The sequence below is a fragment of the Hyperoodon ampullatus genome (genome assembly GCF_949752795.1).
Source record: "Hyperoodon ampullatus genome assembly, chromosome: 16".
Lineage (NCBI taxonomy): Eukaryota > Metazoa > Chordata > Mammalia > Artiodactyla > Ziphiidae > Hyperoodon > Hyperoodon ampullatus.
This window is the reverse complement of record NC_136929.1, coordinates 58,685,455-58,704,111: the sequence shown is the minus strand read 5'-3', so window position 1 is coordinate 58,704,111 and position 18,657 is coordinate 58,685,455. Positions and strand designations below refer to the sequence as shown.

Below are 18,657 nucleotides of genomic sequence, written 5' to 3'. Positions count from 1 at the left end.
AAGTAATGATATTTGTCTCCTTTTGGTACTAAGTTACCATATGACAAGATAGAATATACATTTGGGGAAATTATCATAGTATTCCTTAAAATAGTTTAAGGATATTTTGAATGACTAAATTTGGAATTATTTCCTTTGTGCACAGTTTTTTTGGAACATATATGCTGCATAGAATGAAGTATACCTCTTAATTTGTACTGGTTTAATTGTTTGAATAATTGTAAGAAGAAAGCTTATAGACTCTAGACTTATTTTCCTAGTAATGCTCTGAAAACATAAGGTAATATAAAAAAATACATATATATATAATGTATATATATATTTGAATACAGTTGCTTAAATAGCTTAGCATACCATTGCCATCATTGGGGTTTCTGAGAGATCTTCCAGTGATTACTGATCTTCACTGACAGAGTTCTAATTAAAATGGATCCGACAACTAAATTACACAATTAGACAGACTTAATAAATCTATTCAAATATGAGGCTTTAACAGGGCAGTCCTTTCAGGGATAGACTATGCCTTGGGAATAGCAGTTGGAAATGGTTGTTTGCTGTGGGAAGCTTACTCCCAAGAGGAAGAAGGATTGAGCAGAATTATGCATGCCTAGTTTTATAATATCTAAATTAACTAGACAGATAATTTGCGTCCTTTCCTCTGGGAAGAATTAAGTAAACAGACAGTGAGAGACAGATCTTATACTAAGTGAATCCTTTGAATGTGAAAGGAAGCATCAGGAGTGGGGAAGATTTGATCCCGCCCCCTCCCCCCCAAACATTCCTTAGTATTTTCTTTACCCACTGAGCTCAACCATCAAGCCTGTGATCTGTCAGGGTGGATGTGGAGCTCTTGAGGGAGGAGAGGTTAGTTGTCTGTTTGGGTAATCTTGTTCTGACTTTGAGGCTGCCTTTCCAATCCCAGCCGTTGTTCCTTTGGCTATTATGGGAGCATCTATAGGTAGTTTAGATTTTTACCCCCAGAAGTTTCTAAAATGGGTCAAAATAGTACACCAGTATCAGCTTTAAGAAAGTGTTATGCTCAATTCTGAAAATTTATTCTTTTCTGTTTCTGACACCATGTTATGTTCAGTCAGGTTGTCTATTGGAATTTCAAAAGTTCATCAGTGAGATTAGATTATGGCATTAAAATACTCTGAAATACTCTAATAGTAAATTACATAAAGACACAGCTGGATTTAAAGTCCAAATGTGATAAAAGTCCAGAGGACCTAGAGAACTGAAGTCCCAAGTCACATTCTCTTATCTGAGTTAGAAGTTCAAAGAAATTAATGTTCTTTCTAATTTCATAAATATTTTGATTGAATGAGAGGTTATGAATTCTAGATAGTTTTAAAATTCTTTTAGCCATGGCAGTTTGGACTGTCTGTCATAGGAATGGGTGGAGTTTCTTTGTGATCTCAGAAGTTATATTATTTGAATTTCAGATCTCTTATGTGCCTGAATTCTAAAAGTGTACAAAAGGTTAATAATACATATAAGTTTATCACAGCTTTGATCCTCAATTACCAAATTTGGAGAAAACGCCCCCCAAAACTCAAGCCATTCCCACTGCCAGGGACAGTGATCTCAGGCACAATAATGTTCTCAGAACCATGTACTTCGTTTTATCAAGGGTCAATGCAGAAACTCAGTGAAAGCTGAATGAAAGAGAATGGACTGATATTAGTCTCCCCAGGATGCCAATTGTCTTGATTATCTTACCTATGGACCTGAACTCAGTTGGGAGAAATATCCAAGTAAGGAATTAATTTTGGCCTGGTGCATTTGTGACTTCTAGGGGGGAAAAAACCCCAAAATGTACATTTCTTCAAAGTTTTTCCTCTTTTGAACACTATGAATTGAGTATGGGCTCTGTTTACTGATATTACACATACCCTTGCTGTTAGCAGAGTTGTCAGTGGCTGACAACTGTTGTTGCAGAGCTCAGGTCTAGGAAATATGCTTCCTAGGTATTTCACCCCAAGTATGTTTTTATTGGAGAATCACCATCACCTGAGTGAACCTGTCTTTATCTTCTTGAGTTTATATACTTTAGAGGCCTACTAAGGATTAATGCCTTTACTATGTGTTCCTCATTGTTTTTTGAATGGCATGTTAATTTTATTAATTTAATAGATATACGGTTGACTCTTGAAAAACATGAATTTGAACCATGAGGGTCCACTTATAAGCAGATTTTTTTTTCAATAAGTATGTACTACAGTACTACATAATCCGTGGTTGGTTGAATCTTTGGATGCAAAACTGCAGGTATGGAGGGCCAACTGTAAAGTTACATGCAGATTTTTTTGCTAACATATCTTGAGCACTTTTTGCATTTACTAAAGCATTCTTCTAAAACACTTATTTTAATATTTGTAAAATCTGTCATATATAGATATGCCACAATTTATAACTATAAATTTATAAATGATTATCAAAATACAAGGGATCTAAAGGATCACAATCCAAGAAACATACATATTATCATTCACCAGTGATTTCAGATATTGTACTTTTTAGTTCCAAATTTTCAATATGGTTCCTTTCATAGTTTTTTTTTCTGCTGAGATTACTTACGTGGTGCTTTATTATGACCATATTTTCCCTTAAATCATTAAACATGTTTAAAATAGCTATTTCACAGTCCTCTGATACTTTAAAATTTGAGTCATCTTGAGTTTGGTTTCTTTTGACTGCTTTGTCTCTTTACTGTTGGTTACATTTTCCTGTTTCTTCACAGATCTAGTAATTTCTAGTTGTATACTAGACATTTTGGGAGACTGAATTCTGTCATCTTCCTCTGAAAGAATGTTGGTTTTTATTGTTAATAGTTAATTTGGCTGACTCTAAACTTTGTCTCTTGTTTTGTGCAACAGCTGAAACTGCTCAGTTCTTTTAGCCTCTGTCTGTTCAGGAATAAGGAGAAAGTTGTAGTTACATTGGAGCAAGGAAGGGATAGAATACATACTGTAAGATGAAGTCAGAGAATTAACCTTCATAAGGGCCATTTTGGTAGAGTGTTGGAGGTAAAAGCCTGATTAGAGTGGATTTAAGAGAGAATGGCGGGAGAAAAACTTGGTACAGGGAGTTTTTTAGGCAGGGCTTGGCAGATGTAGTCTCAGTTACTGCTATTTCTCTACTTGTTCTTCTTCTTCCTTTACCCTTTCTTCTTTCTTCTTCATAACCTGTTAAAAATATAAAACCCTTTGTAGGCTCACAGGCCATAAAAAACCAGCACAGGCTGAATCTGGCCTGTAGGCCATAGTTTGCTGACCCCAGGTTTAAAGAGACAACTCTTTCCGTGAGTTATGCTGTATAGAAAGAGGAGAGTAAGGGGCTGGGGGGAGGTAGGGAGTAAAGAGTTTTTTCTTTCTTTTTATTGAGGTGGGGGAAAGAACAGCATTTTTACAAGTCAGTTTGATTTAGCCAATAGAAAAGTGGGGTGGGGTGGAATTTATAGTGCAGGAAAGACAATTAGTGGAACAATCCCCTTGAGTTGAGACCCTGGGCCCAAGCAAAGGAGTTAGCTAGGAGCATGGACAGTTAATTCTTGGTAATTAAAAAGAAAATTAAATGCTTTTGAGGGTTTTTTTTTTCCCCCTTCTTTATCTGTTGCTTAGGATAGGTGTAGAACCAGTAACTTTGATGGGGCAGTTTTAATTCTCACATATTCTTTTTCAAGAAACAGTTTGAATTTTAATTGTGAACATAGATTGAAATACTTTAAGTAAGTAACAAAATGTGTTTTTCTTCTGAAGTTAAAAACATCTGATTACTGTATAGTTTATTGTGTTTATCTTGAAATTAACATCACTTTCTTTTTTTCCTTCAAAGTGCTATGTATGGATGCAAAGATCAATTTTGATTCTAATTCAGCTTACCGCCAGAAGAAAATCTTTGACCTACAGGACTGGACCCAGGAAGATGAAAGGGACAAAGATGCAGCTAAGGCAGATCTCAACTACATTGGCCTAGATGGAAATATAGGCTGTCTAGGTACCACCTGTTTTTATGTTAAGAGTTGGATTGGCTAAGCTTAATTTATTTTCTTTGTTGCTTATACAAATCATTTTCCCTTCTTGATAGTAAATGGTGCTGGTTTGGCAATGGCCACAATGGATATAATAAAGCTTCATGGAGGGACTCCAGCCAACTTCCTTGATGTTGGTGGTGGTGCCACAGTCCATCAAGTAACAGAAGCATTTAAACTTATCACTTCAGATAAAAAGGTAGGGGCAGAACTTATGTTTTAGAATTTGAATGGAGAGAAGTAACTTGATTAATTAGTAAATGTGGTCGTCATAGTAGTTGAGTGTTAAAATTCAGAAGTCCTCAATAGTTTGGAAAAATTTGCTGAAATCAATAAAATAGAAGTTAGCAAGAAAGAAAGATAAACTTTCCCATTGTGATTTAGAAAACAAGGTGAAGAAATACTGGATGATATTAGATAATACTATAAATGGTAGTGATTTGGCATGAGAACCCATTACTATAGAAAAAATTTTGGAGCTGTTAGTTGATCAAAAAAGCCAGAAATCTGGAAAGTCTGTAAAGCTAAAAAGAAAATAAAAATCATCTTTAATTCTATTCAGACATAGCTTTTGTTACTATTGATTTGATTTATTTTTTTTAAGCCTTGTTAATGCTTATATATTTCACACATACACTCATACACATTGCAAATGTATCATTCTAGAAACAGCTTTATTAAGATATAATTCACGGGGCTTCCCTGGTGGCGCAGTGGTTAAGAATCTGCCTGCCAATGCAGGGGACATGGGTTCGAGCCCTTATCCGTGAAGATCCCACATGCTGTGGAGCAACTAAGCCCGTGTGCCACAACTACTGAGCCTGCATGCCACAACTACTGAAGCCTGCGCACCTAGAGCCCATGCTCCGCAACAAGAGAAGCTACCACAAGGAGAAGCCTGTGCACCACAGGAAGAGTAGCCCCCACTCACCGCAACTAGAGAAAGCCCACAGGCAGCAACAAAGACCCAGTGCAGCCAAAAATAAATGAATAAAATAAATAAAAATAAACCAAAAAAAACACCTGGCTTCCAAAAATTAAAAAATGATATAATTCACATGCCATATATTTCACCCATTCATATATATATCTTTCAATACACACATTTTGAGTCTTTTCTTGCTAACATCTCTTGAGCACTTTTTGTGTTAAAGTATTATTCTAAAACACTCATTGTAATGTTTGCATAATCTGTCATATATAGATATGCCATAATTTTAATTACGAATTTATAAATGATTATCAGAATACAAGAGATGTGAAGCATTCTGATCCAAGAAACAGACATATTATCATTCATCAGATATGTTTTTAAGTAATATATCTACTGTGTGACCAATGTGGGTTTTTTTAAGGCTTATGGAAATAAGATAGTGGCCTTCATGTAACTAGTCTTACTGAATTTAGACTGAGAATTTGTCATTGGTAGGGATCAAGATACCTTGAACTGTGTTGAGAATTGAAAGAGTTGGGCAAAAGGGGAAGGAAATGTGCAGAGGCATTGGGGTCCAGAGAGGGCCACTGTGTTCATGGATTGGTAAGATGCTTATGCATAAAGATACAGCATTATTGGGACGAATGATAAGAAGTAATGTTGGCAAATTGAGACCCAAGTTGTGAAGATCCCTGTATCTATAGCTAAGGAGTTTTGAATTTAATACTTCTACCCCAGCGCATTTACAAATACATCTATCAGCTCCTTACCTTTTTGTTTTTTTATTTTTAAAAAAGAAGGTAATTCTGCTAGTAAAGGGTGAAATGGAGAATAGGGAGACACTGGCAGGAGAGATCAATTTGGTTATTATACCTGCTTGTTGGGAAGGATGAAGAGGTCCGTAACGAAGGCAGTGTCAGTAAGAATAAAGCAATGAAACCTACACTGCTGAGATAGAATCCTTAAGTTCATTTTTTTCCTTTTTGGGCGTGGCATGGTGAGGGATTGGTTAGCACTTCTGGCTGCAGAGAATCATTGGTTGGTGATATCTTCTGTGCTGTCAGAGGCAAAGTAAAGAAATTTGGTATTTTTGAATGAATGTGTTAAGTTTGCCTACCTGGTAGATAGTTGTAAAGATATTCTTCCTATAATGGTCAGATGTGTATTTGAGAGTCCTCAGTATATTGAGAAAAGTTGAAGTGTTAGGCATTGGTGATATGACTCATGCAAGTGATTTGAGGAAGCCAAGAATGGAACCTGGCTCCTCCCACCCAGTGCTGAAGGATTGAATAAGGAAGGAAGACCCAATAAAAGAAGGAGAGAACAAACCGACAGAGATAGTTGCAGATCAGGAGAGAGTGGTGACATCAAAGGCCAGGGTGAAGAGTTCTGAGAAGTAAGGGAATGGGCAGTAGTGTTAGATGCTGAAAGAGAGGAGAGCGGGGCAGAGGCCAGGCTGCAGTGGGTTGAGTTGTGATTGGGAATTGAGGGTGTTGAGTCATATAGGAGAGTTACTCTTTCGGCGGTGGGGTCTGAGGAGGCACAGAAAGACGTAGTTCTCACAGTTGAGTGGAGGTCAGCTTGAGAAGAGCTGTGCGGTGTATGCGTGTTTGTGTAAAAGACCAAGGAGATGGGCTATTTCTAGCTGGAGAAGAGATTTGAAGATAAAGAAGAGAGTGAATATAGCTAAAGGAGTGAAGACCTGGAGGAGACACAGTACAGTAATTAGTGATGAGGTTAGTTTTGGAGAAGAGGTTACTCCTTATGGTATTACTGGAAAAGGAAGATCATATGCTAGAAGTTAGAGAGTTTGAAGTGGGATAGGAGGCTCATGGAGAAAGTTGAAAGGTATGGGTCAGATTCCTAAGGTATGAGTCAAACTATTGCTGATGAATCATTATTATACTGCTCTTCAGGTTATGCTTGTGTTTCACAGGTTTGGTGTTTGGTTTTGTTTTTTCCCACTCTTTTGCTTTTCTTGAAGTTGGAATGGATAAACTAATAGGCTGGAATCATGCCTTATTTGAATGGGGATGGCAGGTAGACTGGGTATGAGAGAGGAGTGGCTATGAGGAAGCTGAGTGTGCCCACGACAGTGTCATCGATTTGCTCAGCTGTGGCTTCTAGGCTCTATTGTGAAGCACGCCAGATTGGGGAGAGCTGATAGACTGGTTGATTAGGAAAGGGTTGAGGCACTAGAGGCTTTAACAGATTGGACGTGATAGAGTTAGAGATGAAAGGCGTTACGTGAAAGGAGAGGAGGTCGAGCAAGAGCGGGATTTACACATTTGATGTTGTAGAGACGTTCATTCTGGTCAGGTCAAGGATCTGTCCTTGGTAGTGATCAGTTGATATGGACTGGAGGTAAAAGTGACATGGTAGAGCTCCAGTCACTTTAAGGCTCAAGTGCTAGATGATGCCTGTGGTGCATACTGTAGCTATCCCACATGGGGCGGGAGTGGGTGAGATGGGAGGGTGCCAGAGTCCACTGTGAATTCTATTCCATTATGAACTCTAGACCTTTATTTCTTGAAGTATAGAAATAATAGTGGTAAAGATAAGGAACGCTTAGTATAACTCAGTGTGTCTCAAGTTTTTTCCTGTCATGGCATTCACAGAAAGTAACATTTCAGTGGGGCATGGGAGGTATATGGGGAAGGTTGCTTGTTGTCAGAGGCCACTGGCTCAAGGTGCCAGCCGTCCCAGAACCTTCCTAATTACTCTAAGGCAGAGGTCCCCAACCTTTTTGGCACCAGGGACCAGTTTCGTGGAAGACAGTTCTTCCACGGACGGGGTGGGTGTGGGGGATGGTTCAGGCGGTAACGCGAGCGATGCGGAGTGGTGGGAGCGGTGGGGAGCGGCAGATGAAGCTTCGCTCCCTCACCCGCCGCTCACCTCCTGCTGTGCGGCCCGGTTCCTAAGAGGCCACGGACCGGTAGCGGTCCAGGGCTTGGCGACCCCTGCTCTAAGCGGTGAGGGGAACGGTATCTTGGTGTGTCTATAACCCATTTGTATCTCACTGGTTGAGAAGTTCTGGTGTAGCTGAATAAACTAAGCCTCTTTTTAAAACACAAATAAGGTTTTTTTCTAAAGGAGAAGAATAGCGATTCAGACTATCAGTGTGATGATGAAAGAATGCCAACCCAAATAGGCCCTGAGGTTTGGATGTGATGTGTAGCCAGGAGTGGCCATACAGATGTTGAGTAATTTTGAGGGCCTGGTTTGTGTGAAAAGTTGGTAGAGTTGATGGGGAAAAATGAAGAGATGATAGTTAATGAGGACTAAATTGGAGATCTTGCATATGTTGTCTTACAACATGGTCTGGGTTAGTAATGTTGGTAATGACTATGCTTAATAGGAAACAAGTAAATGGAATTGGGAGGTCTTGTTAATATGTGACAGGAGAGAAGAGACTGTGAGCCAGGTGTTGAAATTACCCAAGGAGGGGAAATAAGTTTTGCTGGGTGGTGGACTGCACAGGTTTCAGTGATGAGAGCTGCATGCAGAGTATGGCTGTTTGGTCTGAAAATGTTTCCATGGAGTTAACTTTTATCATAAGGCACAGATACTAGTGTTTTCTTGGGAAGGAAGGGAAAACAGTCACTCCTTTAAAATTTTAATCTAAAACATTTTATTGGCAGGTACTGTCTATTCTGGTCAACATCTTCGGAGGAATCATGCGGTGTGATGTTATTGCACAGGGTATAGTCATGGCAGTAAAGGATTTGGAAATTAAAATACCTATTGTGGTACGGTTACAAGGTAAGTGTAAAAGGATCTTGGAGTTGTTCTGTGAACTCTAATTGCTTAAAAGTTCATAATTCCAAGGGGTTTGGTTCATTTAGGGGTTTTTTTTTGGTTTTTTTTTGTGTGTGTGGTACGTGGGCCTCTCACTGTTGTGGCCTCTTCCGTTGCGGAGCACAGGCTCCGGACGCGCAGGCTCAGCGGCCATGGCTCAGCGGCCATGGCTCACGGGCCCAGCCGCTCCGCGGCATGTGGGATCTTCCCGGACCGGGGCACGAAGCCGTGTCCCCTGCATCGGCAGGCGGACTCTCAACCACTGCGCCACCAGGGAAGCCCGGTTCATTTAGTTTTAAATATAGTTTTAAATAGCTGTATTTTTTTTTTAACATCTTTATCGGAGTATAACGGCTTTACGATAGTGTGTTAGTTTCTGCTCTATCACGAAGTGAATCATCTATACGAATACATATATCCTCATATCCCCTGCTTCTTGCATCTCCCTCCCACCCTCCCTATCCCACCCCTCTAGGTGGTCACAAAGCACCGAGCTGATCTCCCTGTGCTATGCGGCTGCTTCCCACTAGCTATCTATTATACATTTGGTAGTGTATATATGTCCATGCCACTCTCTTACTTTGTCCCAATAGCTGTATTTTTAAAATGAGAGTATAGTAGGGAATTTTTAAAACGTGGGTTTAAAAAAAATTCTAACATTGGAGCAAAATTGTTCATAGTTTTGCTTGGTATAAGTTGATACATTATTTATTTGTTGTGCATATCTTGAATTCTGACTTGTCTGAATTACCATTAATGTGATAAGGCAAAGTATTTCACAAGGTAACTCCAGGTTTTTATAGTATTTTCTTTGGTTTAGAAGCATTTGTATTAAATGACTGAAGTTAGTTAAAATTTCATATTTGTAAACGTATATTGTGACAAACATTTTAAATGATTTTATGTAGATATTTAAAATGTCTATATTTGCATAAATCATTTCCAGGTACACGAGTTGATGATGCTAAGGCACTGATAGCGGACAGTGGACTTAAAATTCTTGCTTGTGATGACTTGGATGAAGCTGCTAAAATGGTAAACAGGTTATGTTGATCTGAGGATAAATTTGCAGTGTATGAAAGATTTATAAACATTTGGATTCTAAAATGAACCAGCTAATATTGCTAATAATTAGTGTTTCAGCTAAACACTAGGAGTATTGAACCCCATATACCTATCACCCATCTTAAACAGTTACCAATTCATGATCAATCTTGTCTCATCTTATTCTTACCTACTTCCTTCCTTGCCCATGATTATTTTGAAGCAAATCCCAGACATTATATTATTTCATACTTATCATGTATCTGTAAAAGATAAAGGTATTGATGATATAAAGGGATTATTACTTGTTTCAGATGGGATAGTGGTATTATGTTTATGTTTTATAAAAAAAGAATCGAGTCAGTATTGAAATTTCCCTGATTCTCTTATTTTTTGCCTAGGTTCTTTGTTAGAATTAGGATCAAAATAAGTCTGTGCTTGCAGTTGGTTAATATATCACTAAATTTCTTTTTATAGATTCTCCCTTGCCTCTTTTTTTACTCTTAACTTTATTGGTTGAAAAAACTAGGCTGATGGTCTTGTAGTGTTTCCTATAGTCTGGATTTTAATGATTGTATTCATGGGGTGTCATTTAACATGTTCCCCTGCTCCTGTATTTCCTGTAAACTGGTAGTTCAATCTATAGGTTTGATCATATATGTATTTGATTTTGAGGAGCGGGGAGCAAGAATATTTTATGGTTGATTTTGTGTAATTCCATAAGGAGGTATTAGTCATTGACATTCATAACTAGATCCAATATTTTGTTTATGCAAAGTGGTGATTTTCTAACTCTGTGATTATTTATTATATGGCATACTTATAAAAAGCGAAACTTTCTTGTATCAACTATTTGTTGGCGTGAAGTACATTTTTCATAGAAAAAGGATACTTACTTAATTCTTTGGTTTTATTGATCAGTTTTCAAAATAATGGGTTTGTTCCATTATGGCCTACTAAAGTGACCCAAGGCTTTTTTGTTTCTTAGTTTTTGGTTTTAGGCATGTGTGTTGTGTGTTGCATGCACACATGTATGCACATGCTATTTTGAACTCATGGATTTAAATATATTTGATGTGGTTCAGTCCATTTTAGTTATTTTTATTGATGCTTAGATTATTTCATGTTTGGTCAGTGGGAACCTCTTCAAGTTGACTCCTGAGTCCTTCCTACATGCCCTGTGATATGCTTCCTGATATGATGAGATTTTTCAGGCTCATCTTTATATTTCTTGCTGCAGACCTGGAATCAGCCAGATGGTGTTTAGACAGCACAATTTAAGCTTTAAGGGCGCTTACAACTATTGGGTTGTTCATTGTTTCTAGATATTTTTAAGTGGCAAATCTAGGAAAATATGTATTTTTTTAAAGAGATAAATACGTGAGTACATACTTCCAATATTTCCAATGCAAATCCAAGGTACAGTTTTTTTTCTTACCTGATACCTGTTTCTCTTTTTCCCATTCTGTACTAACATAAATATTCCTTTGCTTTGTCCCTCAATACAGACATGACAGTTTTAGAATAATAATACCAACAATATGACTACTGAAAGTAGTTCAAGACTTGTATGTGCAGTTCTTTTTGTCCTTTGAAGTATTTCCCATAATTTGCTGGATTTTAAAATTCACATGAAACAGTTCTCTGTTTTATCCCACCTTTGATGCATGGTTAGCTTCATTTATTTATTTTAAAGGAATTGCTTAAAATTTTTTTTGTTATAATATTTCCAAAGTCAAACTGTAAAACAAGGTATACTTAGAGAATCTAACCTTTATACCTATTCCTGTTTGTTCCTTCCCCATAGGTAACCAGTTTTTTGGTTTTCTTAGGATTTTTTTGTTCATCTTTTCACTTTTTTAAAAACACAAGCAAATAATGTATGTGTATACATATAGATGTACGTATACATATATCTCTCCACTTTCCCACATTATATGATGGTAACGTATTTTACCTCATTTCTTTTACTTAACACTATATCTTGGTGCACACTCCCTAGTAGATACAGAGATGTTTTTAAATGAAAACTTCTGATTCTTTCCCACCTATGTTTATAGACGTTTCACAGAATACTCTTTGGGGCTATATGGTTTAATCAGTAACTAGGCTTTTGAGATTTGCTTTGTTAATGTGATATCTTTTCATAAGAATAATAAAGGTCTTATTTCCTTCTTTAGGACACACTTTGGGAAAAAACTTAGCTAGTAAATAAAATTCAACTGCAGTTTAGAGACAGAGGAATTTACACTCAGTCCTGAGTTTAAATTAAGATTTTGAGCAAGGGAATGTTAGGGAGAAAGTGTTTCAGAAAGCCTGTTTTGACTTTGAGATGTGGAGTCAATTGTTGAAGGGAAGAGTGAGGGACAGTAGGAGTCTGGCTAGTGTAATAATTAGATGTGAGGTGAAGGTAATGGATAGGTTAGAACTTTTCTCTGAAAATATGCTTGTTTGCAATGAGAGCCTGAATTAAGAAAAGCTTTGTGGACATGGAGAGAAAGGAGAAGAATCAGTAGGAGCTTGATCAAATAGACCATGAAAGATAAAAGTGAACAGTTGATTTTCGTTGTGTCTGTAGTGCTTTTCTACTGAGTAGGAGGTTATGGAAGTCATGACAATATTAATAATATAATACTAGCAGCTGCTACCATTTATAATTTATTGTGCATGCAATGCTAAGCCTTTTTTTTTCCTTCAGGTATTATCTTATTTAATACAAGTTTGGTGAAATAATCTCCATTTTTATAGATGAAGAAACGGAGGCTAGATAAATTAACTTATTCAGGATCATGTATCATAAGCATCAGAGTGGGATCTGAACTCAAGGTGTCTAACTTTAAAATCTTCTCTTAACTACTCTACTGGGGAGGAGAGAAGCTAAATCTGTTGTTTGGTTTTAGATATATTTAATTTGTATATGTTGTATGGTACCAGCTGGATATTCCCAGACAGATTATAGAGAGAACATTGGAATTCAGCTTGATAATTGTTAACTTACTGACAGAAAGTAAAATACTAACTCTTAAACCCAAGCTCCTATCCCAACATTGTAAGTTAAGATTATTTACATTTTTTAAAAGATTTATTTATTTATTTATTTATTTATGGCTGCACTGCAAGGCTTGCGGGATCTTAGTTCCCTGACTAGAGATTAAACTGGGGCCCAGCAGTGAAAGCGCTGAGTCCTAACCACTGGACCACTAAGGAATTGCTTTTATTTAGATGTGCCTTGCGTTCTGTAGTATCCAGCTAAGACAGTCACTGTTTCTATCTTTAAAGATAAAGGCAGAAGATCTAAATAGACATTTCTCCAAAGAAGACATACAGATGGCCAACAGGCACATGAAAAAATGCTCAACATCACTAATTATTAGAGAAATGCAAATTAAAAACTACAGTGAGGTATCACCTCACACTGGTCAGAATGGCCAGTCTGTATTTTACTCTACAAATAACAAATGCTGGAGAGGGTGTGGAGAGAAGGGAACCCTCCTACACTGTTGGTGGGAATGTAAATTGGTGCAGCCACTATGGAGAACAGTATGGAGGTTCCTCAAAAAACTAAAAACAGGGCTTCCCTGGTGGCGCAGTGGTTGAGAGTCCGCTTGCCGATGCAGGGGACGCGGGTTCGTGCCCCGGTCTGGGAGCATCCCACATGCCGCGGAGTGGCTGGGCCCGTGAGCCATGGCCGCTGAGCCTGCGCGTCCGGAGCCTGTGCTCCGCAGCAGGAGAGGCCACAACAGTGAGAGGCCCGCGTACCGCAAAAAAAAAAAAACAACCGCTAAAAACAGAACTACCATGTGATCCAGCAATCCCACTCCTGGGCATATATCTGGAGAAAACCATAATTGGAAAAGATACATGCACCCCTATGGTCATAGCAGCACTATTTACAATAGCCAAGACATGGAAGCAGCCTAAATGTCCATCAACAGATGAGTGGATAAAGAAGATATAGTATATATATGCAATTGAATACTACTCAGCCATAAAAAAGAATGATATAATGCCATTTGCAACAATATGGATGGACCTAGAGATCATCATTCTAAGTGAAGTAAGTCAGAAAGAGAAAGACAAATACCATATGATATCACTTATATGTGGAATCTAAAATATGACACAAATGAACTTATTTACAAAACAGGAACAGACTCACAGACATAGAAAACAAACTTAGGGTTACCAAAGGGGAAAGGGAGATGGGGAGGGATAAATTAGGAGTTTGGGATTAACAGATACAAACTACTATATATAAAAAAATAACCAACAAGGACCTACTATATAGCACAGGGAACTATATTCAATATTTATAAGGGAAAAGAATCTATATATAAAACTGAATATATATATGTGTATATATATATGTATAATACAGAATCACTTTGCTGTACACCTGAAACTAACACAACATTGTAAATCAACTATAATTTTGAAAAAAGGAAAATAATATAGATAAAATTTAGGCAATGACAAAGAGATATATACATATATCAGATATGTATCTATTTAATACCTTCTGATATTATATATATGAATAAAATCCAGTGTGGGTTATGGTGTGGGTTGTGAACAGTGTTAGATTTGACTATCCTTCAAGAGCGGCAAATGCTTATAAGACTGTGAAGTGATTTATAACAATGTCAGAATAGCCCAGATATTTTAAATGAAAAAGACTGAACATGCAGTTAATTTTACATTGACCAATCGTTCTGATTCTATGTTTTTATGAAAATAGAGACATGGAGGGGTGGGATGGGGAGGGTGGGAGGGAGGGAGCTGCATGAGGGAAGGGATGTGGGAACAGATGTATATGTATGACTGATTCACTTTGTTATAAAGCAGAAACTAATAAAAAAGAAAAAAAGAAAATAGAGACAAAGCTTGTTTTTTTCCTTTCAGGTTGTAAAGCTCTCTGAGATAGTGACCTTAGCCAAGCAAGCCCAGGTGGATGTGAAATTTCAGTTGCCAATCTGATTTGAGAACCCAGTGGTTGGCTGAAGATGTTAAATGTGTTATAATTGTTAAAAATACTGAGTTCTGTATTATTATTGTTCCTTTTCTCTTTAGTGTGTGAAGATTGTAATTACCGTCTAGGCACAAAAACTTTTAAAAGCATTTGGTCTGCATTTAATTCTGTTCAGAATGGGCTGTTTGTATAAAGAATGTGTAATGCAGTTACCTAGTTTGTTTTGTTGCAGCTTTCTTTCTCAGTTTCACAGAATGTCACTTGCAATATGCCAGTTTATTATTGTTGGGTACAGCATTCTTCCTTGATAAGAGTCTTATGAATGAAATAAATATGAAGACAAAGCTTTATTCTTTAGTGTTAGAAATGTATTATATCTAATAACTAGTTTCATTAGTAGAGCAGTGTATTAAAACAATGTTTATATAAGAAGTGTCTATCTTCAACAACAAATACCTAACTAAATATATCAGTCACTATTTATAAACAGACCTTTCAAACACTCCCCAGAATATTCTTTTAAGTATTTCAGTAAAGTAACTTGTGAATTATTTGAGCATTATTTTAATCATTACAGAACACTGATATGTGCAAGTCCTCATGATCTTGTGGTATTGAGAAGAAGCTGTAGGTTTGTATCACGTAAGGATATATTTATTAAGGACTTGGCAGACAAAATTAACAATGTCAATTTAAATTAATAAAAAATCTCCCAATGTGATTTGCATTAGTGTTTTTTTTTCTTTTTTAAGTAAACACAGCGAAGGTGATGTGTTTATCATTGCACTAAACACCTCTCAGGAACTGATTTGTAGATCATGTACTGGGGCATGATATTACATATTATAAAGAGATCTACAGATATTTCAGTTGAATTCTACTGTTTATGTGTGTGCCATCTGGTACCTTCTCCAAAAAGCCCACATTGGCCTTTGTGTCCCAACTTGTGTATGTGTGTGTGTGTGTATGTATATATGTACATGTCCATCTTTTCTTCATTGCATAGAACAGTTGATATTTAACTATTAACAATGTTCAGATCATGTGATAATAACAGTGTAAGTACCATGGAAGGAAATACCAGCCAAGCAGTAGACTATGTATGTAAACATACTGGTGAATTTGAGAACTTATACCTATTTCTTTTTTTTTTTTTTTTTAAAGATTTATTCTTTCTTAAAATTTATTTTATTCTATTTTTGGCTGCATTGGGTTTTCATCGCTGTGCGTGGGCTTTTCTCTAGTTGTGGCGAGCAGGGGCTACTCTTCGTTGCGGTGCACAAGCTTCTCATCGTGGTGGCTTCTCTTGTTGTGGAGCACGGGTTCTAGGTGCACGGGCTTCAGTAGCTGTGACTCGCAGGCTCAGTAGTTGTGGCACACGGGCTTAGTTGCTCCACGGCATGTGGGATCTTCCCGGACCAGGGCTCGAACCCATGCTTCCTGCATTGGCAGGCAGATTCTTAACCACTGCACCACCAGGGAAGCCCAAAGTACATTTTTACATTCCCAAATTTGATTCTTGGTTCTTTTGATAGTTATTTATTTATGAAGTCAAATACTCATTCATCCATTCAACAAATGGTGTGTGTCAGACAGTGGTAAACAAGAGATTCTTTAATTCACAAGTTACATTATTGGCTTAAAAGCTGTCATTCTTTCCACCTGTTTTTCTATGCCCTTTCTACATTATCAGAATTCCTTTTCAAGCAAACATTTATTATTTGTATAAGGAAAAGAAAACAATGCATTTCCACTTAGGGGGAAAAAAAGAACCTATTGCAGTACCTTACATACAATTAAACATTTTTGGTCACCAAAGACTTTGGTATAGGATATTTATACGATACCGTAGATCCAGACCATTCTTTTTTTTTTTTTTTTTTTTGTAGGCATTTTTTTTTTATTAGTTTCTGCTTTATAACAAAGTGAATCAGTCATACATATACATCTGTTCCCACATCCCTTCCCTCATGCATCTCCCTCCCTCCCACCCTCCCCATCCCACCCCTCCAGGCAGTCACAAAGCACCCAGCTGATCTCCCTGTGCTCTGCGGCTGCTTCCCACTATCTATCTTACGTTTGGTAATGTATATATGTCCATGCCTCTCTTTCGCTTTGTCACAGCTTACCCTTCCCCCTCCCCATATCCTCAAGTCCATTCTCAAGTAGGTCTGTGTCTTTATTTCTGTCTTACCCCTATGTTCTTCATGACATTTTTTTTTCTTAAATTCCATATATATGTGTCAGCATACAGTATTTGTCTTTCTCTTTCTGACTTACTTCACTCTGTATGACAGACTCTAGGTCCATCCACCTCATTACAAATAGCTCAATTTCATTTCTTTTTATGGCTGAGTAATATTCCATTGTATATATGTGCCACATCTTCTTTACCCATTCATCCGATGATGGACACTTGGGTTGTTTCCATCTCCGGGCTATTGTAAATAGGGCTGCTATGAACATTTTGGTACATGTCTCTTTTTGAATTAAGGTTTTCTCAGGGTATATGCCCAGTAGTGGGATTGCTGGGTCATATGGTAGTTCTATTTGTAGTTTTTTAAGGAACCTCCATACTGTTCTCCATAGTGGCTGTACCAATTCACATTCCCACCAGCAGTGCAAGAGGGATCCCTTTTTTCCACACCCTCTCCAGCATTTATTGTTTCTAGATTTTTTGATGATGGCCATTCTGACTGGTGTGAGATGATATCTCATTGTAGTTTTGATTTGCATTTCTCTAATGAGTAAAGATGTTGAGCATCCTTTCATGTGTTTGTTGGCAGTCTGTATATCTTCTGTGGAGAAATGTCTATTTAGGTCTTCTGCCCATTTTTGGATTGGGTTGTTTGTTTTTTTTGTTATTGAGCTGCATGAGCTGCTTATAAATTTTGGAGATTAATCCTTTGTCAGTTGCTTCATTTGCTAATATTTTCTCCCATTCTGAGGGCTGTCTTTTCATCTTGTTTATGGTTTCCTTTGCTGTGCAAAAGCTTTTAAGTTTCATTAGGTCCCATGTGTTTATTTTTGTCTTTATTTACATTTCTCTAGGAGGTGGGTCAAAAAGGATCTTGCTGTGATTTATGTCATAGAGTGTTCTGCCTGTGTTTTCCTCTAAGAGTTTGATAGTGTCTGGCCTTACATTTAGGTCTTTAATCCATTTTGAGCTTATTTTTGTGTATGGTGTTAGGGAGTGATCTAATCTCATACTTTTACATGTCCCTGTCCAGTTTTCCCAGCACCACTTATTGAAGAGACTGTCCTTTCTCCACTGTACATTCCTGCCTCCTTTATCAAAGATAAGGTGACCATATGTCCGTGGGTTTATCTCTTGGCTTTCTATCCTGTTCCATTGATCTATCTTTCTGTTTTTGTGCCAGTACCATCCTGTCTTGATTACTGTAGCTTTGTAGTATAGTCTGAAGTCAGGGAGCCTGATTCCTCCAGCTCCATTTTTCGTTCTCAAGATTGCTTTGGCTATTCAGGGTCTTTTGTGTTTCCATACAAATTGTGAAATTTTTTGTTCTAGTTCTGTGAAAAATGCCAGTAGTAGTTTGATAGGGATTGCATTGAATCTGTAGATTGCTTTGGGTAGTAGAGTCATTTTCACAATGTTGATTCTTCCAATCCAAGAACATGGTATATCTCTCCATCTATTTGTATCATCTTTAATTTCTTTCATCAGTGTCTTATAATTTTCTGCAGACAGGTCTTTTGTCTCCTTAGGTAGGTTTATTCCTAGATATTTTATTCTTTTTGTTGCAATGGTAAATGGGAGTGTTTCCTTGATTTCACTTTCAGATTTTTCATCATTAGTATATAGGAATGCCAGAGATTTCTGTGCATTAATTTTGTATCCTGCAACTTTACCAAATTCAT

The 18,657-nt window shown here is 37.4% G+C and overlaps 1 protein-coding gene across 1 annotated transcript in view; it reads left to right on the top strand.

The window, feature by feature from the left end:
• Nucleotides 1-14,786, top strand: part of SUCLA2 (succinate-CoA ligase ADP-forming subunit beta) — a gene marked incomplete at both ends in the record, with an annotated part of 48,020 nt that extends 33,234 nt beyond the window's left edge. Inside the window, 5 exons of the mRNA XM_079721582.1 lie at nt 3,838-3,999; nt 4,090-4,232; nt 8,609-8,729; nt 9,712-9,800; nt 14,712-14,786. Of these exons, the coding sequence (XP_079577708.1) occupies nt 3,838-3,999; nt 4,090-4,232; nt 8,609-8,729; nt 9,712-9,800; nt 14,712-14,786 (590 nt within the window). The remainder of the gene's footprint in view (nt 1-3,837; nt 4,000-4,089; nt 4,233-8,608; nt 8,730-9,711; nt 9,801-14,711) is intronic.
• Nucleotides 14,787-18,657: the final 3,871 nt, after the last annotated feature.